Source organism: Armigeres subalbatus, chromosome 2, assembly GCF_024139115.2.
Source record: "Armigeres subalbatus isolate Guangzhou_Male chromosome 2, GZ_Asu_2, whole genome shotgun sequence".
Taxonomy (NCBI): Eukaryota; Metazoa; Arthropoda; class Insecta; order Diptera; family Culicidae; genus Armigeres; species Armigeres subalbatus.
In genome coordinates this window covers 440,905,293-440,932,860 of record NC_085140.1, presented here as the reverse complement: position 1 = coordinate 440,932,860, position 27,568 = coordinate 440,905,293, and the positions used below count along the sequence as shown (strand labels likewise).

At 40.1% G+C, this 27,568-nt stretch overlaps 1 protein-coding gene across 1 annotated transcript; it reads left to right on the top strand.

Moving 5' to 3' along the window:
- The first annotated feature begins 37 nt into the window (after positions 1-37).
- LOC134213672 (transport and Golgi organization protein 1-like) lies at positions 38-27,568 on the top strand. The gene is made up of 9 exons (XM_062692938.1): positions 38-220; positions 1,192-2,718; positions 8,281-8,627; positions 8,688-9,491; positions 9,554-9,714; positions 9,785-9,886; positions 10,575-10,783; positions 10,849-11,460; positions 26,986-27,568. The coding sequence occupies exons 1-9, from the start codon at positions 115-117 to the stop codon at positions 27,069-27,071; spliced, it is 3,954 nt and encodes a 1,317-aa protein (XP_062548922.1). The 5' UTR covers positions 38-114; the 3' UTR covers positions 27,072-27,568.

The following is a 27,568-nucleotide window of genomic DNA, read 5'->3' as shown; positions in this document are numbered from 1 at the left end:
TGCAGCCCCCCCGACAAACTGACCGTGGACTTTGACAGCTGAGTTGCTGCCTTCAAGTGAAGTTGTGTTGAAACCGAGTGATGTGGCTTTAAAAATAAGCAGCGAGAAAAAATCATGAAAAAGTTAAATTTTACTTGTTTTGTACATATTAGCTGTTTAGTTTTAGTGTTTACCGTTGCCGGAAGCGGTGCAAAAGAATGCGGCGATGCGAAATGCAAAGGTAAGTTCGATTTCCGGGTGTGTTTTCCTCCGCAGTTCCCAGCAGATTGAGGAAGGACTTTCTAGACGATGACACTTTCCATCTAGAGTAACAGTGCAGATCGAAAGAAGCGAGACATTATTTTTTGGTTCTGCATTAGGCATCAATGATTTTAATAATAACGTTTATTACCCTTGATTTATGGATAAAAAAGTTCTACTACCAAGACATTAGAAAATTATTTTAGTTCTTGTTTAATGATATGTCTTCAGTTGTTATAAAATGAGTATGCCACCACTTATATTTATGCATATTTCGACCTCAGCAGTAAAATCAGTATCTTGACCGATTCGATTTGTGATATTAGAAAATTATTAATATACGAAAGACATATATTCATTGTTTTTAAAGCGTATTTTTGTAATGTTGATCATAGACAAGGCATTTTGAATTTATTAAAACTTTTTTCAACTATTGATCAAATTTATCAGTTTAATCAGTTAATTGTTGTTTATTAACAACACGTAAACTAGGTGGTTGAACTTTTTGTCAGGTCAAGGAAATTAAAAAAATGAGTTTGAAGAAATATTTTACTCTACATAAGTCAACGTAAAATTTTATCTTATCTTCATGAGAACCATCTTTAAAAAAAAATTATAAATTAGTCACGAACAATCAAAATACGTATCAGTAAAGTTGACAATAAATGGGATGACAATTGAAAACATTTTACTCAAAAGCTCGAAATTATTTCAAACTCAAAAAATGCGCACTTAAAAAATAACAAAAGGTTTCATGTAGTTTTTTAATTATCGTTTTTCTATAAGATCGTCGTCGGTGTTTTGGTATTATATATAAAGGATTTTCTCTTTATCACTTTTCTGATATGTAACAAAGCAATATGAAATCGAAGTAAAATACAATGATGCTAACAGGGGATGTAATATAAATAAGAAGAAGAATATGCTAACATATTTATTAACTATTTTCAGCTCCGATCGCCAAGGGATATGCGACGCTGAGTTACATGGGAGGAGGTGGCCAGAAGGTGAATATGAAAAAGGGTGAAAAGTTGCTGATTCTCGGGCGCGATTTCGGCAAAGATAAGGATTTTCTTGTACAGACAGTGAATGGAATAACGGGTTTAGCGAGCACCAAATTCGTTCGAGAGACGGAGATTCTCATATCACGTAAGAATCGAATCCTTATTCCGGAAGAAGAGTCACAGGAAGAAATTAATCCGAGTGCTACTACCGAACCGAGTGTAGTGGACGGAACTACAATCAGTAGTGTTCCCTTGACAAACCCATCTGTTGCACCACAAGAACCTGCACCGGTTGAGGAGAAAACTCCAGATTTGGAAGTCGTTCCTTCAAATCAAGATTCAACAACTCTTCCAATGGAGAACAAGGAAAGTTCTGAAACGAAAACCGCGGAGGTAATAGAAGCTAAAGTGAACAAAAATGAAGTTGTGGAAGAAGATGAAGATGAAGAAAGTGAAGAGAATGACGGTGAAGAGGATGACGGTGAAGAAGAGCAAGAGGAAAACGAAGATGAAGAAGATGTTGAAAGTGTAAGTGCCGATCATGATACATTCAAGTTGAATAACATATCGATAGAGCAATCTAGCACAGGAGAGTTATCCGAGAGTGAAAAGGTTAGTCAAGAAGTAATGATAAAAGAAAAAGAAATTTCAGACAAACAGGAATTACCTGCTAGCGAACATACCACGTCTTCAATGGAGAATTCTACAGCAGACGCTGAATTTGCATCATCAAAAGAAAACTCTGCTGCTTTTGTAGAGGCCGTGGCATCAAAGGAAAATTTGGCACACGATTCAAATGAACCAGTAACTGTAACGGAAGTACCATTAGTTAACGAACATGAAGTACACCCACCTACAGAACCAGTTGAAACTACTACAGCAAATTCGGTGGAAGAACTATCCAGCGAGACTACTGCATCTTCTACCACATTTCAAGATGTGGTTGAGCAGACTACGATACCATCAAATTTACCTTATGACACTCCTCGATTGGAAATACCTGTAACAGAACAACCTGAGGAAATTCCGGAGTCGGTTACTTTTAATCCAAATACCGTCGACATAGAAGCTCCCACATCCACAGAATCAGCACTACCTCAAGCACCCTCTGGTTTACTCAAGGGAGGTCTAGGTAGCCTTTTATCCCATTCACATCATCATCATCATCACCACGGTCATGACCATGGACATGACCACCACGGTCACGAACACCATCTGCATGTTCACCATGAAGACGGTCATCACCATGAGCAACAACAAACGAAAGAGATCGTTCAGCAACCAGCGGAAGTAGAAGGACAGAAGCAGGCAACATCGGAGGATCATCAACGTGATGTGCCGCTTTTGGAAGAGGTTGGAAAACAACCATTGGATGAAATTTCGACCCAGACGCAACCACTGGAGGAAAGGACACTGGATTTTTCTTTCCATGAAGAAGCCGTTGACCATAAAATTCAGTCGGTGCAACAGGAGGGTAAGTAGTTTGATTAGAAATACTACCAAATTACTGCATATGCTTAGCGTATTCTATGATAAGGAACATAATTTAGATTGTATGGTCACTTCCAAAGCATTCGACAACATCATCGAGAAGCATTCTAAGGCGGTCAAAATATCAATCACATTGAGCTTAATCAAGGATAGTCATTATCAATACCCGATCACAGAATGTTAACAAATTGTTGAGACTGCCTATCTCTATAGCTGGTTGGCTACAGCGTCGTTACACCTATACCTGACGTATTGAGCTCCATAATCGTAGGTCTTGGCAATATTTCTCCAGATTCCACTTCCACCACTGGTTCTATGACAATATCTAAATTTGCCTAAACCTAATTTTTACGAATAAAACCATATCCGTTGTTTTATTACATCTCTGATTCAGGCAGAAACTATTTTGATGATTTTTTAAATGCATTTAAGGGTTAGGCGACTCTTAATCCTGGAGATGACCTTGATCCTAATACAGTTGGAAATACCGCCCCTAGTCGACATATATCTAAAGATTTATATCAATATCCTTTTGATCATAGTTACTGTAAATCTCCTCAAATTATTAATGTAGATAGGCTATATTTATATAAAAGCCTAAGTAAAACACATATTCATAACCCCACTCTTATTTAACCTCACGTTAAGATTGAACAAGAGTAGCCGAAGCCGAACGTCAAGGACGAGACACAGAGTACACTTTGAAAAACGCATAATGCGAATCCATATAGGTGACACACACAAAGTACATTGTAAAAAACGCATAATACGAATCCATATAGGTGACAATTTGTTGAAAAACTAAGTAAAACACATATTCATAACTCCATTATTATTTAACCTCACGTTGAGATTGAATAAGTGTAGCCGATTATCTCGGAGAAGCAAAAAGTCAACTACGTCATAGCTCCGGTTAGCGCAGCGAGGGCTAAATACTGTGAAGGGGGCCCTGGTGCTTCACAGGCTCCGTTTGCGGTTAGGTTCTTATTAGACCCCCCCTAACCATTCATTCGTAGGCACGGTAAGCATAAAGCCGCATCACACCGAGAATTAGGGGTCACCTGTATGGTGGACTTTTACCACTGAACAGGCAATCCGTAATGTTATTCTTAGCCAGATAACCAGCTGCCGACACCACACGGCTAACTAGGCTGTTCGTGGAGAGAAGTTGACATTGACTTTACGTCAACTCTCAATGTGGCTTAACCAGCCAACAAATATATGGCGATCTTGCCCCACTTTCCCCTATATACCAATCGACTCAGCTCGACGAACTGATGTGATGTCTGTATGTGCGTATGTATGTGTATGTGTGTAGACACACTTTTTAGAACTTAGCATTGCCCTAATACTAATACTATTTTTTATGCCCAAAACACTCTAAAAATATTCTTTTTTAGTATTTTTGGCACGAGAAAGGCATCGCTAGGTGGATAAATCAGGGTTTTTTTTATTTATTTGGAGCGTGAGAAAATATTCGACCTCTTTCTATCACCCCGGCCCTCGTCACCTTCGAAATGCTCATAAAAATCAGTATATTATAGGGTAAGGTGGGGCAAGATGGGTCACAGGGTAAGATGTGTCAGGGCCGTTTTTGAGCATCGTGTACATTTTTATGTGGAGATTATGACTTTGATGGAGGAATAATTTGGTTCTACTTTATTATACATTACTACAGCGGTTCTCAACCTTTTTCATAAGAGGTACCCCTTCGAACTTTTGCATTAATTGAGGTACCCCTATTTTTAGCTTTTGGAAGAAGGCTTCCGAGCCTTTGCAAGAGGCTTCCGAGCTTCTTCAAAGGAGCTTTCCGAGCCTCTTGAAATACGCATCCGATCCTCTTGATAGAAGGCACCCGAGACTTTTTAAAGGAGGCTTCCGAGCCTCTTGAAACGAGGCTTTTAAGCCAATTGAAAGGAGACTTCCGAGTCCCTTGAAAGGAGGTTTCCGAGCCTCTTAAAAGGAACATTCCGAGCCTATTAAGCTTTTTGCAAGTAGGCTTTCGACATCTTAAAAGGAGGCTCCCAAGCCTCTTGAAATAAGGCGGCCAGGTCACTGAAATCGAGGCTTCCGGGCCTCTTAAAAAAAGCTTCTGGTCCTCTTAAAAGAAGACTTCCGGGCTTCTTAAAAGGAGGCTTCCGTGCCACTTGAAGAATGCTTACGAGCATCTTGAAAGAAGGCTTTCGAACCTCTTGAAAGGCGGCTTCCAAGCCTATTGAAAGAAAGCATTCAAGCCTCTTGATAGTAAGATTCCAAGCCTCTTGATAGGAGGCGTCCGGGCCCCTTAAAACAAGGTTTCCGCGTCTCTTGAGCAGCGCAAGTCTGATAAAAATGGTTGCAGCAACTTGATCGCGACTAAATCTGGTCACATGTGAGTTACAGTAACCTATACGGAACATGCGTGCTACTAGGGAGACGTCTGGGCCTCTTGAAAGGAGGCTTTCGGGCCTCTTGAAAGGAGGCTTCTGGGCCTCTTGAAAGAAGGCTTCCGGGCCTCTTGAAAGGGGGCTTCCGGGCCTCTTGAAAGGGGGCTTCCGGGCCTCATGAAAGGAGGCTTCCGGGCCTCTTGAAAGGAGGCTTCCGGGCCTCTTGAAAGGAGGCTTCCGGGCCTCTTGAAAGGAGGCTTCCGGGCCTCTTGAAAGGAGGCTTCCGGGCCTCTTGAAAGGCGGCTTCCGGGCCTCTTGAAAGGAGGCTTCCGGGCCTCTTGAAACGAGGCTTTTAAGCCAATTGAAAGGAGACTTCCGAGTCCCTTGAAAGGAGGTTTCCGAGCCTCTTAAAAGGAACATTCCGAGCCTATTAAGCTTTTTGCAAGTAGGCTTTCGACATCTTAAAAGGAGGCTCCCAAGCCTCTTGAAATAAGGCGGCCAGGTCACTAAAATCGAGGCTTCCGGGCCTCTTAAAAAAGGCTTCTGGTCCTCTTAAAAGAAGACTTCCGGGCTTCTTAAAAGGAGGCTTCCGTGCCACTTGAAGAATGCTTACGAGCATCTTGAAAGAAGGCTTTCGAACCTCTTGAAAGGCGGCTTCCAAGCCTATTGAAAGAAAGCATTCAAGCCTCTTGATAGTAAGATTCCAAGCCTCTTGATAGGAGGCGTCCGGGCCCCTTAAAACAAGGTTTCCGCGTCTCTTGAGCAGCGTAAGTCTGATAAAAATGGTTGCAGCAACTTGATCGCGACTAAATCTGGTCACATGTGAGTTACAGTAACCTATATGGAACATGCGTGCTACTAGGGAGACGTCTGAACCTCTTGAAAGGAGGCTTCTGGGCCTCTTGAAAGGAGGCTTCCGGGCCTTTTGAAAGGAGGCTTCCGGGCCTCTTGAAAGTAGGCTTCCGGGCCTCTTGAAAGGAGGCTTCCGGGCCTCTTGAAAGGAGGCTTCCGGGCCTCTTGAAAGGAGGCTTCCGGGCCTCTTGAAAGGAGGCTTCCGGGCCTCTTGAAAGGAGGCTTCCTGGCCTCTTGAAAGGAGGCTTCCGGGCCTCTTGAAAGGAGGCTTCCGGGCCTCTTGAAAGGAGGCTTCCGGGCCTCTTGAAAGGAGGCTTCCGGGCCTCTTGAAAGGAGGCTTCCGGGCCTCTTGAAAGGAAGCTTCCGGGCCTCTTGAAAGGAAGCTTCCGGGCCTCTTGAAAGGAGGCTTCCGGGCCTCTTGAAAGTAGGCTTCCGGGCCTCTTGAAAGGAGGCTTCCGGGCCTCTTGAAAGGAGGCTTCCGGGCCTCTTGAAAGGAGGCTTCCGGGCCTCGTGAAAGGAGGCTTCGGGCCTCTTGAAAGGAGGCTTCCGGGCCTCTTGAAAGGAGGCTTCCGGGCCTCTTGAAAGGAGGCTTCCGGGCCTCTTGAAAGGAGGCTTCCGGGCCTCTTGAAAGGAGGCTTCCGGGCCTCTTGAAAGGAGGCTTCCGGGCCTCTTGAAAGGAGGCTTCCGGGCCTCTTGAAAGGAGGCTTCCGGGCCTCTTGAAAGGAGGCTTCCGGGCCTCTTGAAAGGAGGCTTCCGGGCCTCTTGAAAGGAGGCTTCCGGGCCTCTTGAAAGGAGGCTTCCGGGCCTCTTGAAAGGAGGCTTCCGGGCCTCTTGAAAGGAGGCTTCCGGGCCTCTTGAAAGGAGGCTTCCGGGCCTCTTGAAAGGAGGCTTCCGGGCCTCTTGAAAGGAGGCTTCGGGCCTCTTGAAAGGAGGCTTCCGGGCCTCTTGAAAGGAGGCTTCCGGGCCTCTTGAAAGGAGGCTTCCGGGCCTCTTGAAAGGAAGCTTCCGGGCCTCTTGAAAGGAGGCTTCCGGGCCTCTTGAAAGGAGGCTTCCGGGCCTCTTGAAAGGAAGCTTCCGGGCCTCTTGAAAGGAGGCTTCCGGGCCTCTTGAAAGGAGGCTTCCGGGCCTCTTGAAAGGAGGCTTCCGGGCCTCTTGAAAGGAGGCTTCCGGGCCTCTTGAAAGGAGGCTTCCGGGCCTCTTGAAAGGAGGCTTCCGGGCCACTTGAAAGGAGGCGTCCGGGGTTCTTGAAAGGATAATCTTAACAGTAGGCCCACGAGCCTCTTAAAGGGAGGCTTCCGAGCCCCTTGAAAGGAACCTTCCGAGCCTCGAAAGGAGTCCTCCGAGCCTCTTAAAACGAGGCCTCCTGAAAAGTGGCCTTCGAACAGCTTGAAAGAACGCTCCCGAGAAGCGTAGAAAGATGCTTCTAATCCTCTTGCAACGAAACAAACGAGCTTTTCGGAAAAAATCTTGATGCCTCTCAATCGAAGGCTTTCGAACCATTAAATTCTTGATTTTAGTTAAGAAACATATTCTTAACATATTCTTCAACATTTGGTTTCGATCAGGTAGATTGCAAAGAAGATTGTTCATTCGTTCGATCTTTTGTAACCATTGCCTTTGCTTGTGGAGGTCAGGATTCAATTGGCTTTGATTTACTGATCGCTATGCATATTACGTACAAGACAAAGTTTTGAAATTGAAAAATACACAATTATCGAAATATTATCAATATGGTTTGATTGGAATTGTACCAAGTCCGCCATTACACATTTTTATCCGAGGTACCCCCTGGGGCTAGCAAAGGTACCCCCAGGGGTACATGTACCCCAGGTTGAGAACCGCTGCATTACTACAACTAGCATTAATTTGACAAGAAAATACTGCCCTTTATGTAAACGTTCCGAAGCCTTCCGCATATTATACAAACTTATCAATAATTAGTTTAAGAAGCCTGACCGGGATCATTCCCAGCAGCTTTTCTATTTTTCAGCTCATTTATACATTTAAATTATTTTGCCAACCTCAGCATAAACTTCGCCAAGAATCCATCAGCCGAAATTTTTGTAAAAAACTTACTGTTGAGGTCGAAATACGTATCTGTCAAGGTACAATTAAGTGGTGGAATTAAATGGGATTGTACAAACTCGTCTTATGACAAGTGAAGACATTCCACTAAAAAGCTCAAAATAATTTTCTTAATAAAAAAAAGTTGTTTATTCTTGTTTTCATTTCAATATTTATGCAACGATTAAACAAATGAACTTATGTTGAATAAAATTACCAAATTATTCTAATATTTTTGCCTATTTCCATCAAACTACTTGCAGATGTTCCAGAAGACGGCTATTGCGACCAACAGTCTTGTCCACAACCAAACCCATCTCAGCTCCCAAGCCATCATCAGCATGCAAACGGATTCCATCATCCAATGGTAAAGGGTGGTCCCAACAATTTGGAAATTCTTGAAAACGATCACTATACCACAGAAACACCAGAAGCCGAAGTGAAAAATGAGGAGGAAGAGTTGGACTATGCAAAAATGTTCGTCCTTGAGCTGTTCAAATTGAGTGACTTGATTCTTTTGCTGGCCGTCACATCATTTACGTTGATCGTGTTCTCGTTGGGTCACTATTTGATCAACAAAAACCGGAAGGAGAAACCGTTGATCTACAAGGTAGAACTTATGTTATTTTAATTCAAAGACTGTTTCAAAACAATATCTTCCATTTTGCAGCTCAATATGGTAGAACGGGATCTGATGGCATCTCATAAGGAAAACGCCATGCTCAAGAGTGATCTGGCCGAAACGAAACACAAGCTCACCAGCATCGAAAACAATTCGTTCGGTTCCAATGATATGGTCATCGCCCTCCGACAGGAACTGGAAGACAGCGAGCAGACCAAACTGGAAATGCAGGAACAGATCACTTCGCTGGAAAAGGAACTGGAAAATGCCGCCGAAGCTGGCTTGGAACTGAACAAAATGGTTGCCGAGCTGCTGAATCAAAGCGGTAGCGATTCAATCGCTTTGACTGTGGACGAGCTGCAGAAACAGCTGAACGAACAACAGCAAACAATTCTGTCGATGAATACGACCCTGGCGGACAAGAGCCGAGAAAACAGCGAACTACAGATAACGCTTGCCAATCAGACGACCAGGTTCCAACAGGACATAGAGGAGCTCCAACAGTCGTTGAACGACGTTAGATTGGAGAAGAATAACCTGGAGATCGAACTGAATAATATTAGGAGTGGACAGGGATCTCAGCTGGATATTTTGAGAAAGGAAACAGGAACCGAAATCGCCAAGCTTAACAAGGAAGTCAAGTCATATCAATCGAAATGGGAAGAGGCCAAAAAGGGGCTGAGCACAGCGGAGGCGAAGGTTGAAGCTTTGGAAGATTGCATTAAGGATATTAAGAAAGGTAAAGCTGGAGGTACGGTGGACGGGTTGATTGATTCCGCAGAGCTGAAAGCGCAGTTGACGGTCTTGAATAAGGAGAAGGCCAACCTGCAGGATCGGTTGCAGGGAGAGATTGTAAGAATGGCTTAAGTGTTTGCTGTTGAAATCGATTCGTGATATAATTTTAATTTTTCAAGGTTGCACGCCAACTCCTGGAGGACCATGTTAAAATCATCAATGAGGATATTTCTTCGCTCAAAAAAGAGTTCGGCCAAGCCGAGAAAGATAAACTAGAAGCGGAAACCCGGCTGGAAGTATTATCGTCCTACTTTAAAGATAAGGAAACTCAACTGCAAAAGTGCGTATTACAAGTTTTTATGAATGAATTTGATAAAACTTGCTTATTATCTTCATTTTTTTTCTTGCAGGGAATTGAGTATCAAGGAAGCAATGTGGATGCAACAACAGGGTGAAACCACGAGCACAGTCGAGAGGATTCGACTGATGCAGGATGAAACTCAACAATTAAAGTAAGTATCGGCATTCAAAAGAGGTCACTACACTTAATTGTTGGCGTTGTTCACTATGCTTTATTGGTTCAATGTTTTCATGCAGCTCTGTTCAATCGCTCGTACAGCAATTCGAAGCACGGTATTTAAATGGAAAATTTGCTTTCTAAATCGTCAATCTTTGATCTGTCCTTGTAGCGTTTTTGCTTATGTAGTGCTTCCTTGCTAACTAAAACTTGTTGAGCCTTGTGTACTTAAAAAATATTTGTAAAAATTGAAGGATAATTTCGAACAATTCTTATAAAGTAGTATGTAGCAACAGATGATTTGTGTTGAGCATATTTGCGGTAACACACCAGAAATGACAATTTTTAAACAATTAAATTTAAATATATCGAACATTGTTAGTGCTTGTATAGTACTCTCGAACAACTTGTATACAAACCATTTAGGTACATACTTGCTAAATCAAACTAGACAAACAAACACACTATTCTTGAAGGCTATATGAAATATGTTTATATTATTTTCTGTTTTTGCTTTGTTACATTCTCGTGAACACAGCAAGTACATATGGGGTCGTACACTACATATTGCGCGATGTTTTTCTTACGTAACATTATTGAAATTATTTTTTTATAATTAAGAACCAATTTACTATCGCGAGGCTCACGCACTCTTCTTTTTCAAATTATTATGTTTCTTGTAGATCCCAAAATGATAAACTTCGTGCTGAAATCGAAGCTCAAGCCACTGCCCACAAAGCGCAGTATACCGCGCTGGAGACCCGCTCACACGATGCCTGGCTAGCGGCCCGTCAGGCCGAACGCCGTCTCGAGGAATCACGTAACGAATCCAGTGCATTGCGGCGTAAACTCACCGCCCTCGGAGATGTTTCCGTCAACAACGTAACAACCGGTAAGTTTTCCATCATACCTTCAATCAAGCTCACATAATAACTCCCCGATGAATCCCCTTTTTAGATGGTCTCATCCCCAACACTATTACCCCGGCGGACATGAACCTCACCGCCCCATCTCCAATCAGGGTAGAATCCCCCAACGCTCCTCCTATGATGGCACTACCTCCGCCTCCGTTCATGCCTCCACCTTTCGTATCTCCCTTCATGCCCCCTTTCATGCCTCCTCCGGGCCCGGGAGAAATGCGCCCCGCCCCTCTAGGTCGCCTAATGTCTCCTCCCCCGCCGAACCGATACAGTCCCAGCCTGATCGATAGTCGTGATCGGTACACCCCTGAACGAGGCCGTTACTCGCCGGACAGCCGGTACCAATACTCTGTGATGTCCAACTACGAAACGGAAACTGATTTTAGTCCTCCACCTTCACCACCACCACACTCGCGCCGATCGAATTACGATCGCGAGCGTGATCATCGATCGGATCGCGACCGGGACCGAGATCATGATCTGCGCGATCGGGATCGGGACGTCCGGGAGCGAGATGGCCGTACTAGTGGCAATGCAGGTGGCGTTGACCGAGGCAGCGGAGCCGGCGGATATCCGAAAGCATTCTCGCCTCCGAGCATGCGGACTACCTCGCCGCCCATCCAGGATCCTAGGAACAAAAAATACCAAGGTAGTAACAATCATTACTCCGACGATGAGTTCGATGAGTGGTAGAAAATACAATGCGCGTCGCACTCGCACTCGTGCTGCACAGTGTGAATTGGATTGTTCATCCTAGCCCTAGAAAGAAATTGAAAACTCACCCACTCACTTGATCTAATAGTTTCGTTTTTGTTGTTAAATTTGTATGCGCTTATTTAGTTAAATTGTTCGAATGAGATATTGATCCCGAGAGTCCACGTCATCGCTACATTTTCGTTTCCACCAAGACTACATTAATATATTTAACTCATTTGCCTAATACGTTCATTATCATGGTCATTAGCTTACACAATTCTTCATTTGTATGAGTACGCCACATTTGCGATACTTCGCTGCATTCAAATAGTACAGATTTTTTTTTAAAGGAATGATCGCGACTAATAAATATTTGTGAACCAGACTAACCTACCCTGGAATTCGCTTTTCATGAGTGTACAAAAGAAAATTCATTCCCTTTGCTTAAAATGCCCCAGTATTTTCTTTGCTTTGAAACTGTTGCTGTCTGCTTACTCTGTGGAGTCAACCACTGATTTTGTTGCCCCCATCATTTATTCATTAACCTTAAAATAACAGATTTAACCCCTCAATGTACCTACGTCTGCGGTCTGTATGAATTTTTAGGACTACAATTGAACATGTCACAGTTGGAAAGGGACTACGAATTGCAAAATTCTTGAAGACCTCCAAGAATTCTGGGAAATTATTCTTTCAAGACATCCTAATTATGATGAATTACTCTATTAAAAATTCTGCGGAAATCGGAAGAATTCTAAGCAATCCCTTCTCTAGACCTTTTTGAATTTCATTGTCCAAGAATACTGGGAAAATACTCCACCTTCGCAGATATTCTGGACAATACCGCTCTCAAGAATTCTAAGCAATTCCTCCTTGCCGAATTACGAGGAAATCTTCTGTTTATGACCACTACTTTGCGATCAAAATAATACATGTTGACCAGGGTTTGCAGAAATCGCTCTCAATAGACAACGAACAACGATAAAAGAGAGGCAAAAACTGTTCCGAATCATAACAAGCCATGATAACAAATTTATCAAACTTGTATACAAGTGCAAAAGAACAGAATCAGATAGGCAGCCCCCACAGAAAAATGCTGATTCTCGCTTTGTTTTCGCTCATTTTGTGCGACAGCTGTGTAGAACAAGTTGAAATGCATCATCAGAGCCAGTGTTCCCTGCATTCGGAGCTTTCTAAAAAAAATTATCATGGAGTATAGCCTCCCGAATCAATTCTCTATCATGACAGCTTGCTAGGGGCGTAACTGTATTGATCGATTTCTCTTAATCGATTTTATATTTTGTTAATAACTCAATTGTCTCAAAAGCTACAACCGTAATTATTGATTCTGGTGCAAGATACAATCATCTTTTATCACACCAAACCATTAAATCATCGACAAACTAGCGCAATTCGGTACAATAATTAAAAGAAAACTCCGACGAAGAGCTATAAGGTATATGAAAAATCCTAATAGCTCACAATACGGTTCGTTAATGTGTTTTCCCGTCAAATCCAAAACCCAGTTGAGCTCTTCTTCTATTGGAACTTTGACCGGGTTGCAATTATTTCAAAGCGTCGTAACAAACGATCCATTCATTCTTCTTATGCTAATTACCAGGCTCCGGAATTCTCGCTCATATGAACAAAAATTTGGGATTGGACCAAACGGACTGCGAAGTACGATTTTTCCATGTGAGCAAGTAGACTTGGCGAAAAAAAGGGCAGCATGAAAGAATTAGGAAATTGCCAATGAAGAAACCCGGGTAGAAGCAATACATAAATACATTGGCGTAACTACAGGGGGGCTAGGGGGGGCTATAGCCCCACCTAGAACTAAATTAGCCCCCCCTAGATTTTTTACCACTTTGCATGAATATTGTACTTATCTAGCTCTCTGATCATATATAGGCCAGGAATGAGTTCTCTTCATTCACATCTCTCTCTACGAAACATTGAATCTATTTTAACAAATTTCCGAACTTCGAACAATTGTTATATCTTACGATAAGAATGTTAAACACGAAAAAAGTACGCTCCCTTGATTCTCCAGCGCCAGATATCGTTATTTTAGGAAATTGGAGTAGGAACATTGGTTCCATGCTGATGCAATGCTGATTGAATAAATAATAGAAGTAACAGACTAAGAAAACAAATACAATTTCTAAACTTTTTATTGGATAAACAAAGTTCTACATAGTGGTATACTGAACTGTCTATATGGTCTCAATATTGACAAAGCATAAAATTTTGAAAAAAAATGTTTAAGGAACACAGGATACTTAGCTTATCGGCATATTTCTAAAAAATCCTGATTTAAAATTGGTTTTCTCAGCAAGTATTTTATATATTTTAAAGTTTTTACAGAGTTTTGCGAGTATATTTAATTAAACCTACTACGAGACGAGCCAGCCTTGGGCTGAAAGTCTCTTTAATAAAAAAAACGAACAGTGGGTAATGTCTGTGACATAACCGCTAAGTGGACGTAGGACTTGACTTGACCATGCCTTTAAGATACATAATATGTCCAAATTTCTCACATCAACTATTTTGGATAAATAATCGGCGTTGCATATCATTCCTTGGCAAAATCTTCTCATCAAACCGACACAGAAATCAAATCTACCTCGAACGAGAATCATAAAAAAAAATCAGGTGGTACATGTCCGGTCACGAAATATTAGCCTCGACAGTGGCAACCTTCCCACTGAAGGGCTGCCTGAAATAAACCACAAGTTGGTTCAGCAGGGGATGTAGACTGTATCTCAGCCCTTCCACTGAAGAGCCTTCTAATCCGTGCGATAGCGACTGAAGGAGAACATTATTTTTAACTCTTAGAGCCTTGAAAAAGGCTGTTTGCTTCGGCTAAGCGCAAAAAGTAAGAAAACGATCTTTTCAAATAACCGCGAATTTCTAGTGATGGTATAAAAAAGACTGAATGCTCTGCGAGCGAATGCACTTTTCTTTTATACCTTATTTTGAATCTTCTCTGCCTCCTAATTGGTGGGCCAATCAGCTAGTGTCTTGTATCCCGCTTCTTTGTCAGCCAAAGCGTCATCATCATCAACGCGTTCGAGAAGGGCTTCTTCTTTTTTACGCTTGTTGCTCGCTGCTGGCGTCTATTTCTTAACGGGACTTTTCGCTTGATACAGGCCAATAAGCCGGGCAAGCGAGCTTAGAATTGCAGTTCAAGTGGGAAGTACGTGATCTTTTTTGAGACAACATTGTTAGTAGTAGAAGGAAGGAAACACCCGGATATGGGATTTCGGGTGATAAGATTTAGAATTGGTAACATGGGACGATCATTCAGTTACGTTCGCTTTGTGTGCGGTCAGTATCAAACAATGTTTATCTACATATTTTTTTTATCAATGCCAAAAAATCCAACATTTGATGAAAAATCGATTGATAATTTATTAATGTTTGAGCTGTTATCGGTGTTCTTTTATCCAAATAAGATTATGTGAGAGATTTGGACATCTTATGAATCTTTAAAGGCATGGTCAAGCGAAGTCCTTCGTCCACTTCGCGATTAAATCAGAAAAATTATCCACTGTTAGTTTTGACGCTGAAAAACACGCATAAAATTTTATCTCTAGAATATTGGATTTGGCACATAAGTACAATTTCTATCCCGAAGGGTATTGAAAGCATTGATATTGATCCCTATTATTAGCTCTCTGAAGCTGTTTTGTTTTTTGGACATACATGCTGCATCATGTGGCTTTTCTTCAGCCTGTCTCGGCTCAGCACCGATGCCGGCCGGTCTCGGCTCGACTCTGCTGCTACTGCTGCCGGTATCTGCTCAGCATGGCTGCTTTGTCGGGTCTGTAGGGTGGACTGCTGATGTACTGGCTAGGTTTCGGCTGATGATGGTCGCTTCGATGGTGTCGAGCCGAAAAAGCGGTCGGTGCAGACTTCATTCCATGCTAAAAGGTGTGAGTGCTGTTCAATCGATGATGCGGTTTCGCTTGTCCCGGTCAGAATGAAAGGAAAAAATCGCGTTGCGCTATTTTATGGCTTCTCGGCAGACCCAGCGGCTGCTCATTCGCTGGTGTCTGCACCAATCAGAACGTGGTAATGGAATGATGCAAGAATTATGCGGTACCCATATTTATAGGTTCCCTTGATCTCAATGTTTTTCATTGAAAACACTTTGATGCCTATTGAAACAAGTTTTTCGGGTCTTATCAAGCATGGACATGGAAGGCATACTTGAAATCTGTCGATTGAGGGGCTTGCCGCAGAAATTCGTCCACTGAGACGAACGCTATTAACGTTTAAAATCTTTCAACACAGCGTAACGCGGTCGATTTGAATATTTTGAAATGACACCCGGTATAGAAAAGAGAGACGTAAGTCCTACGTCAAAAAATAAACCTATCGTGTTCATAGTTCTTAAAGATGCATGACCTTTCTGAAAGAATTATCAAAAGAATCCTTCCGAAAAAGTGAGAGCCAAATACTACGTATCATATCGATCATCTGTATCGATCCAGATATTTTGAAAGCCTTTCTTTTTGTAGCTTTGAATGGTAATTTGGGCGATTTTCTGCTTTTTCCAGAAAATCAGTTAAGAGATTCCAGAAAGGCAAAAGCTTGAGTTTTCAAGAAGAGGTAACAACAATTTCCATGACAAAGACATTTGAATTCTATCGGATGGATAAAACTCCACAGGCGTCTTACTACCCAACAAATAATTTAAGTTGAATAAGCTAGTTTTTTAGCTGAACAAGCCAAATTGTGGCGAAATAAGCTCTTTATCAGCCTCCAATACTTGTTGGGTAAGCTCATATGTCTTTCTAATCGCATAAATGTGACGACAGAAAATTCGTCACTCATACTCAACCTCCTGTGAAATGATGGTTCCGAGACGAACCGACAATGCGCCTTTCTAATCACAGGCAAAATCAGAATTTTGAAAGATTTTTTTTTTGTCTACTCTGACATCAACGTCAGATGATTTGCCATCCATGGAAAAAAAAACTTCTGCAGTGTTGCCAAGTGATTATGATTTGCACTTTGATGTATGTTCGTCTCGGCTCTATAGCTCCTCTAGTGTATCTGAGAAAAACCGATTTGTATTCAATAATTTTCCTTTCCAATTACAAACAGAAATACAATCTGAATTTTGAAAGAGAATATCACTTCACTGCTACTGACGCCAACATGTCTACAGCATTGCTCTCCGACGAGCGTTTGTGATTCTGATACTGACGGAAACTTCTTTCAGTACCGCGGGAATGCAACCGGGAATGCCGGTCCTGAAAAGAGTCGATTTTCAATCCACAATGCGTCGTTCGAATCACTTACAGCAATTAAACGAACCTTGCGTTAAAAATTCACTGCTGCTGCTGACCGACGGCCGCTCGATGATTTTCCGCTACCACGCCAAGAATAAAAGTTCAGCACCGCCAATGATATCCCGAGAACGCAAACGACGCCTAAAAAGAACAGATTTTCTTTCCACAAAGCGCTTTTCTAATCACTGATAGAAGCGAAACGATAGTCTGAGCATTGCGTGGATATTTCTTTTGAGTACTGCTCTGCCGTTGGACGCATAAATGTCACATGTTACATTTTAACATTTTTGAGGTTTTGATGTCTAACGTCATAATTTGATACGTATTTTTGAAATATTTTGTCAAAACAGAGGTTTTATTCTAGAAAACTCGAAAAAAAATCTGAAGTCAATTTGTCACATTCGAACAAATGGACGCATACTTGTCACACCGGGATGAATGGACGCATATTTGTCACACTAAAAAAGAGATATGTATAACAATCACACAAAAAGACACATAGCACTGCGTGATGTGTCCTGAGGACCGTTCATAAAATATATAAAATATATAAAATATATATGATTTTAGGGTCATCTACAGTCCACGTGGATAGTTTAGAAGGGTGGCTGGTAATTATGCAAGGTCTTTCCCTACTTTCAGAATTTATATGGACGGTTGTCCATGTAAAAAGAGAGGAGGTATTATATTGTCTAGAACCTCTAAAAGTATAACGAGAACGGCTTCTTGGGAGAAGGCGATACTGTAACATAATTAAAATATTCAAGGCCCGTAAATAAGTGATTAAGAGGAACCTTTTAGCAAACCCAGGAACCCAGAGGAACCTTTTAGCAAAGTTTTACCATAATTATTATGCCATATTACGGCGATAAAATTTATTCAAAGTATGAAACAAGTACAAAGATTGATCAGAAGCTTCTTAAGCAATTGGGTCCTAAAATGAAGAATCGATATTCGATTTTCTTTCAGGGAACGATGAAGGTAATTATTCTAAACGTGTCAGTTTTTCTTTAGACTCAAAAATCGAAAAGAACATTGTTTAATTTGAAATGGAAAAATAGATGAAAAATGCTACCTCGACATTTTCGGTCTTGTTTGACGTGCGGATTCAAACGCACTAGCAAAACACCGCAGGGCACTTGACTCAACCTTTGACAGTTAATATATGGGGCTGACGGTTCATTCGTTCTGAAATGTTGCACAGCCCAAAATTTGCCTTAAAATGTCTTAAACACAAAAATATTATTTTTACTGATTTAGAATTTTACCAGAATTTTTATAACAACGGTACAAGTATTCTTGACCGATGCACTATCGTTTGCAATCATGAACGAGGTAGGGCTTTAGGACCCAATTGCTTCGTCGGAAGATCAATGAAAATCGATTTTTCCTCTTCGGTAACAACAGGTTACGTTAGAGAAGTTTTCTTTTCTTCTTTAATTCCTTGAGGAGCATTTTGCCAACGTACATTTGTATCAAAAGAGGGAAACAACTTGCAACGAACAACAAAAACAGCTAAGGATTTTGTTGGGTGTGCGACCATTAACTGTCTAGAACCAAATGCACGCAGACAATGGGAATGTTCGTATGTAGAGGCCAACAGGCGCAAAGCTCTCATTGAAGACCAGCATCCTTTACGAGAAAATAATGCTCTTGAAGCAACCCAACCAATGGTAATGGAACATTTGCCGGCTCCGCAAACGGAAAACGATCACCTGTGTCATATTTTAAATCGAACCCGAGGAAGTCCTGTTCCGATTTCGTGCCACTGGATTATCTGTATTGGATATTCCATTTCCGGTTCCAATTCTACCGACAGGGAAAAATCACACCAAAGAAATACAATTGTCGCTCGCGAAATGTAAAAACAAATTAACAACAACTATCTCTCAGTTCACGGTGTGACAAATATGCGTACATTTTTCGCCTGGCCAGTGAATTTCGCGGCATAAGTGTCACATTCGGGTTTTGATTGAAAAAACGTGGAAAAAATAGTTATTTTTGGCAATGTTTAAGTTCGGCTCAAAGAATATGAATATTCTTCTATAGTTTATTGCGTTAAAGTCAATAAAAAAGCGAAATTTTACAATAATAGGATGAATGCATTTTGAAACTTCATCAAATGCGTTTTTCTCATTTTTCTCGTTTGTAACGTGACATTTATGCGTCCGACGGCAGTGCTATTTTCGGCGACTGCCAGCGCATTCTAATACATTGTTTTTAATAGTTGGGGAAAATCTTAAAGAGTTCGTCGATCGATTGATACCAAAATCTCGAAAATCGGTACTTTTAGTGAAGGTTCCAAATTTGAATATGCAGAATTACCTTCCTATCTTCGCAAAGGACGTAAGCCTACGTCAAAAATTAGCCCCCCCCTAGATTTTTTCGTTAGTTACGCCAATGCATGAACAAAAATATATGTATTAGCACTTTCAAAAGTAAAAATTGTAAGAATTCCAAAAGTTCCCATAAAGAAATCAATATTTAGCAAATAAACAATTGTTAAGACAATTATTTTGAGCTTTTTAGTGGAATGTCTTTGCTTGTCATAAGACGAGTTTGTACAATCCAATTTAATTCCACCACTTAATTGTACCTACGTATTTCGACCTCAACAGTAAGGTCGTCTTCAGTGTCTCGTACTTGACTCAACTTGAAGAAAATGATCGCAGCAACTATGCTTGAGTTGTAATTTTGATGTTCTAAAGAATTAACACCACACTTTATCATATTCTGGTTAAATAATTCAAATTTAAATGCTTTATGATAAAAAAATTCTGCGCCTGTCCAGTGGTATAACAGATCTTTTTCAATATTTACGATACTCCAAACAGTCCTTGAGTTCAGATCTTAATATTCAAATCGATCAACAAGAAGATCTACGATGTCCCCACTATTTTTATTAGTTGGAATAGTTCCACGGTACTACATTACACCAAAACAGTCACACTACAGACATCGTTCGACATTCACGACACTCCAAACTAACCTTGAGTACACTGCCGCTAACCGCAAGTCGAGCACATCTGTATATGGGCGTCCATATACAGATGGGCTCGACTTGCGGTTAGCGGCAGTACAGATCTTGATATTCAATCGATCAACATGAATAGGGGCAGTAGGGGCAATATGAACATACGGGGCAATATGAGCCACCCTCATTTTGAGCTTACTGACAAGTTTTATCATGTAAAAGTTATATGATCTTTAAGAGGATGCTCCACATATGCATCAACGTGAAAGCCGCATTAAAATTAAATTCAAACATGAAAATACGCTTGAAAATGTAAATTTTCGCTGCATAGGCAAAATTATTATAAGATTTCAAGTTTATAAATAAGGTTTTGACATAAAACTGATTAAAATACAGGTCAAAAACACACCACAATCAAAAGATAAATAAAAATTGAATATTGTGCACACATGTTTATATTGATACAAATCTGAATTTATCATAAAACTTTTTTTTTCCCAAAACCAGTCTCTATGGGGCAATATGGGCATACCTGCATAGAACAAGATATCTGGCCTTAAAATGCGAACAAGTTCAAATTTCAGTAGTCAAATACAAGAATATTATCATATATGTATGTAAGATTCTTTACGGATAACGGAATACAATAGCGCATTACTGCGATAGAAACAGAAAAAATGACCAATGACCAATTGAACTGTGGCTGTTCAAACGGTGAAGAGTGGCAAATCAGTTCAGTCCGCTGTTGTGCAGTTTTTTCATTTTTTTTTTTTTGGTATGGAATACTCACAACTGTTGTAGGAATATCATATTTCTTCCATATTACGATACTTTTTTTGCCTAAATAAAGGTTTTGGAAGGGTGGCCCATACTGCCCCAAATGGTGGCTCATATTGCCCCATATAGTCGGGAACACACATTGAAATCAATACATTTTTAAAAGTGCATTCCAACAATTTCCAAACGCATTTTTGTCATTCATCGACGTAATATGAAAGGTAACATTCTCTAGTATAAGTCAACTACATTTGAACGATGTTTTTTGAGCTTTTCAGCGCTTTTCGGAACGATTTCCTTAGGTGGCCCATATTGCCCCGATCACCCCTATCTTCGATGTCTGAATTATTTTTATAATTTGGAATAGCTTCACGGAACTTCGTTACAGTCTCGATACTACAGGCCTTTCATGCCTCTTTAACATTCTTTAACAAATCCGAGGAGTTTTTTTATTTTTTCATTTTAATATTTATTTTTTTTACCACAAACCCCCCCCCCCCCCCTCCCCCCGGACCTTTTGGAGGCCAGTAGGACAAAATGTTAATTAAATATTTGTAACGGCCTAAAGATACAAAAAAAACTTCGTTACACCATTATATAGACACTTTACTTACACTTTCATATCAAATGATTTATAAAACTTATTTTCGCCAAAAATATATCAACAAATCATGCTTGATGGCTTTATTTGCTCTTCCTCTTTGCATATATGACATAAAAAGCATATTATTTATGAAGAATCAACGAATCAACGTACCCGAATTAAAAATATGGAGGTCATACTCATAATGCGTCAAATTTTCGCTTTCTAAACCAGAATGCTAAGGATTGAATGATTATTTTTTCGCTTATAATGACTTTTGTGAAAATCTTTGACCCCTACCTACAAACAGCTGAGCATTATGAGTAAGCTTTCCTTTTTATGCTGAACATTGCAACATTCGAACGCATTTTTCAACCTAAAATGTTCTGCGTCAAATTAGGCTCACAATGCATTGTGATGTTCCTAAATAATCTTATCAGACGAATAGACAAGGCAGTGCTTATAAACCTCAATAATTCTCTCAGGAAAAGCAATATGTATGCATTTAGTTTTAACAAACTAACTCTCTACTACCACTACTACTTAGAACATTAGTCAACATTGGATTATTTCACTAAGCGTCCAGCCCATGATAGTATGCCTTATGCTGACTTCGATTTTGATACGTTTTTTGACGCGTTCCTTACACGGTATTTGGTAATTATGCTATGCAGCTTTTCTTTGCTGGTTTTGAAATTCTTGGGAGAAAATAATTTTATATAATAAATTAGTATCATATAATTCAAATTACTTTCTTTGTACGAAATTCTAACAAGCCAAAAAAAATGAACACAACACATTTTTAATTTGTTACTCTGTCGCTATTCAAGCTACTAGTTGGGCAAACCTGAGTATGAAATCAAACAAAAATATGGCTGGTTTTCTTCAGCTTCAGTTTGTGTTAATAGTTTATTGAAAAAATATATATAGACGAGCAGCTCATATTTTTAGGGGGTTAGGGACAAAAGGTCGAAAGACAAAAGGTTGAAAGGACAAAAGGTCGAAATACAAAACGTCGAAAGACAAAAGGTCGAAAAGGACAGAAGGTCGAAAGGGACAAAAGGTCGAAAGGGACAAAACGTCAAATGGGACAAAAGACCGAAAGAAATAAAAGATTAATAAGATCAAAAGGCACAACAGGTCGAAATAGACAAGAAACTGAAATGGGGAGAATCAATCCCGCACCAGAGTTGCCTTACACAATTGGCAAAACTCTGCTTACAATTTTTAACAATTAAATAAAACTCATTCAATGAGTACAGATGGATGTTTGAGTTTTCAAAATTTCACTTCGTTCTCTCACAATGGCGCACGCCGCACATTAAATACACCGGCATGCAGAGGCGCATCCACGTTCCGAGTCGTGGGTAGGACAAACTTGGAAATGTCGATATGGGTCGATTTCTGGGATTAGCTATAGATTAAATCGATACGCACAAATTCGTGGGTGTTACAATCTTAAATTTTATTATGAGAGTAGCATCACTCCCATCCGTTTCCACAGAGAACTGCATCCGTTACCACAGAGGTACAGAGATCTCTACGACCTTTCATAGTTGCCACAGGAGGTTTTGGAGCTCGTAATGTGGAAGCTATAACAGTAGGGTTCGTTTTGGTATAACGTGAAACACAGAAAGAACTAAGACAAACAGATTAATAAAGGTACGAGCTTGCGATCGAGCCCACGACCTCCTGTTAAAGGCAGTAGCGGTTGAGACAAGATCACTGAGTTTGTGTTTGGAATCGATGCACATTTTACCATTATTGCCGCTCAAAGCATAACATTAACAGTTACTGTTCCATGTCAAGTCCATCCATATCAATATGAGACAGATATCCTCGCGGCAGCAACTTAATCAGTTCTAAAAATAATCAGGACCTGAAAGGATCTTTTTGAACAGAATACGGTACATAATTTTACAAATTTCCTACCATTTTAGGACAAATATTGTTTTTCCAAGATTGTGTAAGGATTGCTCAGAAGCATGACATACATCTTTAACATACATCTCTCCTACGATTATCAAACATTTTTCCAAGCTTCCAGTAGAGGTCATGGATCACAGAAATTTGTATAAATATTCAATGGGTTCAATCAATTTATTTGATTTTTTTATTAACATTCAGAAATGGATATGGATCTCCCGATTCAAAGCAAACATCCAAGAAATGGTATGATTGTCTGAAAATCTCAGGGTGCTCAGAATTTATGACGGAGCAGATCTGTTTGTGGTTCCTCAGTTTTCAATGAATCTTTCGAAGTTTGTAGAAAACTTTTTTTCCGTGGGCTTCTTATAATTAATTTAAATGAACTTTCTCGAAAGCTTTCCTAATTATTAAATGAACTTTATTTAACTATTATTGATTGTTGATTTCAGTAACTATTCGTTTACCTCTGGAAAACTTTTAGACCAAAGATGTTTTCGATCATTTAGTATGGTTTCGATAATTTAGAAAAGTGTCTCATTCCAGAGGCTGAATTCCAAAATGTGTAGTATGGTGAACTTCTAGTGCGAAGGTTTTCTACAACTCTGCCTAGTAGTTCCTTATTTGCACTAATTGCAGCAACTTAAACTAAATGATTGATATTTTCTTATAATCTATTGTAAGTCACTGCAACTAGCATTTTAACTTCGTTTTTAGTTGAATTCAAAGAATGACTTGTTAGGCAGAATTGTAGAAAAAAAAACTTCACGCTAAAAGTCCAGCTTACAACTCATTTTGGAATTTGGCCTGTGGTATGAGTTCTTGACAAACTAGTAGAACAATCAGAGCTCTATTCCCTTAGAATTCCAGAAACGTCTATGATTATTCTAAACACATAACTTTGAAATCACCATTTGATAACGCACAGATTCTTGCCAGTCAATGACTTCATATGTTCCTACCATAATCATGGGTAGGACAATGCTTTGACTGTCCCACCCAGGCAAATTCATGCGTAGGACATGTCCTACTTGTCCCACCCACTCCCGGCGCCACTGCCGGCATGTATTGAGGTTCCCCCAAACACAAGAGAGGAGATAATCTTGACGCGATTCTATTGCCTGGCGACTGCGATTCTGTCGCCGTTGGTATGGAAGCGTAAATGGAGCATTGCCAGCATCCACCCAACGATAGAATCGTGGCAACAAGCTGTCACCGTCCTGGCAATAAAATTGCTTAGGCCTGGGGGAGCCTTTACACACCGGTGTATTTTTAATGCGCGCACTTGCGTGGCTGCAGTGTGCGCTATTTAGACAGATTGACGTGACATTTAGAAAATCTAGATCTCCATCTATTATTTGCACTCATTCAATGATTTTTCGTTCAATTGTTAAGAATAGTGGAAAATAAAACAGCATTTTTTTGCCAATTGTATAGGGCAATTCTGTCTCGCGAAATACAAGTTTTATTTATTTCTTAAATTAGCAATCATTTTTACCTCTAACAGAACTATCTAGATATTCATAATATTGGTTCATAGTAATTTCTCCTTCTTTGAAAATTGCTCATTCTTCAACTTTGATTGATGAGATAAGTGTGTTATTTCTGCTTGAAAATAAATGCATTTAACAAATTCCTTTAGAATACACCCAACTTGTTATTTATCGATATTTTGTCCCTTTAGACATTTTTTTCTTTTCGATCTTTTGTCCCTTTCGACCTTTTGTCCTTTTCGACCTTCTGTCCTTTTCGACCTTTTGTCCCTTTCGACCTTTTGTCCTTTCGACCTTCTGTCCCTTTCGACGTTTTGTCTTTTAGACCTTTTGTCCTTTCGACCTTTTGTCTTTTCGACCTTTTGTCTTTCGACCTTTTGTCATAGATTCATTTTTAGGATATATCTGCCCTGCCGTGAATCGCATATCTGTCCCATCTTTGCTGGGTTTCCAATTCATATTTTGCATACATTTGCATGGGGGCCCTCTTTAGCCGTGCGGTAAGGCGCGCGGCTACAATGCAAGGCCATGCTAAGGGTGGCTGGGTTCGATTCCCGGTGCCGGTCTAGGCAATTTTCGGATTGTAAATTGTCTCGACTTCCCTGGGCATAAAAGTATTATCGTGTTAGCCTCATGATATACGAATGCAAAAATGGTAACCTGGCTTAGAAACCTCGCAGTGGAAGTGCTTAATGAACACTAAGCTGCGAGGCGGCTCTGTCCCAGTGTGGGGATGTAATGCCAATAAGAAGAAGAATAAGATGCATTTGCATATTGGTAGCTTCAATGTAGGTCTAAAATGGTTCATATTGCCTCTTTTGTATCCTCCTAAGTTTATAGATTCAAAATTCCAGATTACCAAAGAAAGTGATGTTTTTATTACAAATACAACAGATCATGGTAGGCTGGTTACGTAATTAAATGTCAAAGTTAATTATCCCGTGAATATATGTTTTGACATGATTCTTACACCTAATTGAGAAGCATTTTGTTTGTTGGAGGACTTACGACCCGGGTTGGGGTACCCAAGTAAGCGTGGTCACTGAGGGGGGATGGGGACTTATACCCGGGTTGGAATGCCCGTAAGGTCCAAGTTGGATCTAGATCTGGTGGTACATTCCTCCATATTCGAGAAAGCAAGTGAGGACAGATAGGCTAGCGGTATCGTCAACTAAGACGAGGTTTGCCTCGCGCTTGATTTGAATCGTGGATGAGATTTAAGAATATGAGTTTTTACCAACACTGATCGCAGCTACCTTTGATTACATGCGCTTGTTTTCAAGGCAATTAATTAATTTCAAAGTGCTCAACCAAACTCCAAATAAATCAGCTAAAAACTAATTTAAAGTTTATTTAATCATAGTAGAATTTTTAGTGGAATTGTTCATTGGCATGTTAACTTCATTTCCTGCAAATCTGGGCTCAATCGGGCTTTTCCATCCAATTTTCTGTACGAAATAGTAACAGAGGTGTATTTCCCCATATATTTTAGCTGAAACCCCATATTAACTTCAAATCAATTGCGGCAGCTTATGCAATAACCGATCAGGCTGAAATTTTCAGAGAATGATTTTCTTACCAAAAGGCATAATCCTGAAGGCTGCCCCGTAGAATCGGACGACTTTTTGTATCATGGGCCAGTCTACTGCGCATAGAATTGCCTTGTTTTATTTTTAACCGTTCCAGCTGCTGCATACCAGGTTTTGTGATATTTCTTACGTTTTTTTTTTCTACAGTACAGTTTGCTCAGGGCAAATTGGGTTCATTGCAGTAAGATATGTAGGTATTCATATATCTTTTTTATTCTTTATTTAGAAAAAAATATCTTTGCTATATTATACCCTTGCAATATTTAGCATGATTTCTATGAAGTTTATTTTAGCAGCAGTTAGTAAAAAGAGTTTCAAGGCTTCAGTTTCTAATTACAATCATTTTTATCACTACTCGCCCTTCTTTTACAAGCATTGAAACATTTCAAAGATTTGAAAAATTTCTGGAAATCATTGGAAGATTGAAAAGTGAGAACATTTTCAACAAGGAACAGTTGGCTTTTTGTACGTATGGTCGTTTTACAAATACACAATATAAACACATTCACGCCTTCAATCACGCTTTTCTGTATGTACTTAGGATTATTTCCATTACTAACGCTTTCATTAATCGACTGATTAGCGCTAATTATTTTTATCACTTTATTTTGATAACTAGTTTAATTTATTGTAAGTGACTTCTTTCCCTTTTTTCTTTCCTTCGACGGTATTTTTTTCTTGTATTTTGGTCGCCTGTACCTGTACCAATTGTTTCTTCAATCTTCGACCACATGAACGAACACTCAACAAACACTACCAAACGAAACCGCACATTCGTGCCCCCTCGAACACTTGTAAAATCGATCTTTTACCCGAAACAACAACGATACCAGGTGGCGGTTTCAGTTCCGGCTCGCAAGACTCGATGTCCACCCGGAAGAGCGGCAAACAGTATAAGAACAGTAAACCGACGGCGTAACTCGGTGCGAGGATAGGAATGGTTATGTGTACTACCTGCACATGAATATGATTAGAATAGCGAAATGTTGTGTGTATTTAAATATATATATGAGGAACGGCTTTCTACTTCATGTTGAGGTTATGAACATTTAAGCACTTTGATTTTACCTTATGGTTCCTTCCTAGAAATGACCTCAGCCAATAGGAGTACCTATTCGATATTCATCTAATCAAAATTTTACTGTCTATTGCATCTTCTTGATTAGTTTGGATATGTAAATTACCGACCATTACAAAAATGCTGATAAATCTGAAAATATTGTATATTCTGAACACGGATTTTGTTGGAAGCATTTATGTTAAGAGTAGGTATTTGAAAAGAATTTATATTGTGTCCTCCCTTTGTACAAATCATACAGTGCTGTTGCAATAGTTAGCTATGTAAAGCGTTGAATATCTTTGCATTGAAACAAAGTTATTCAAATCTTAATCACAATAAAAACCAATTTATACGAA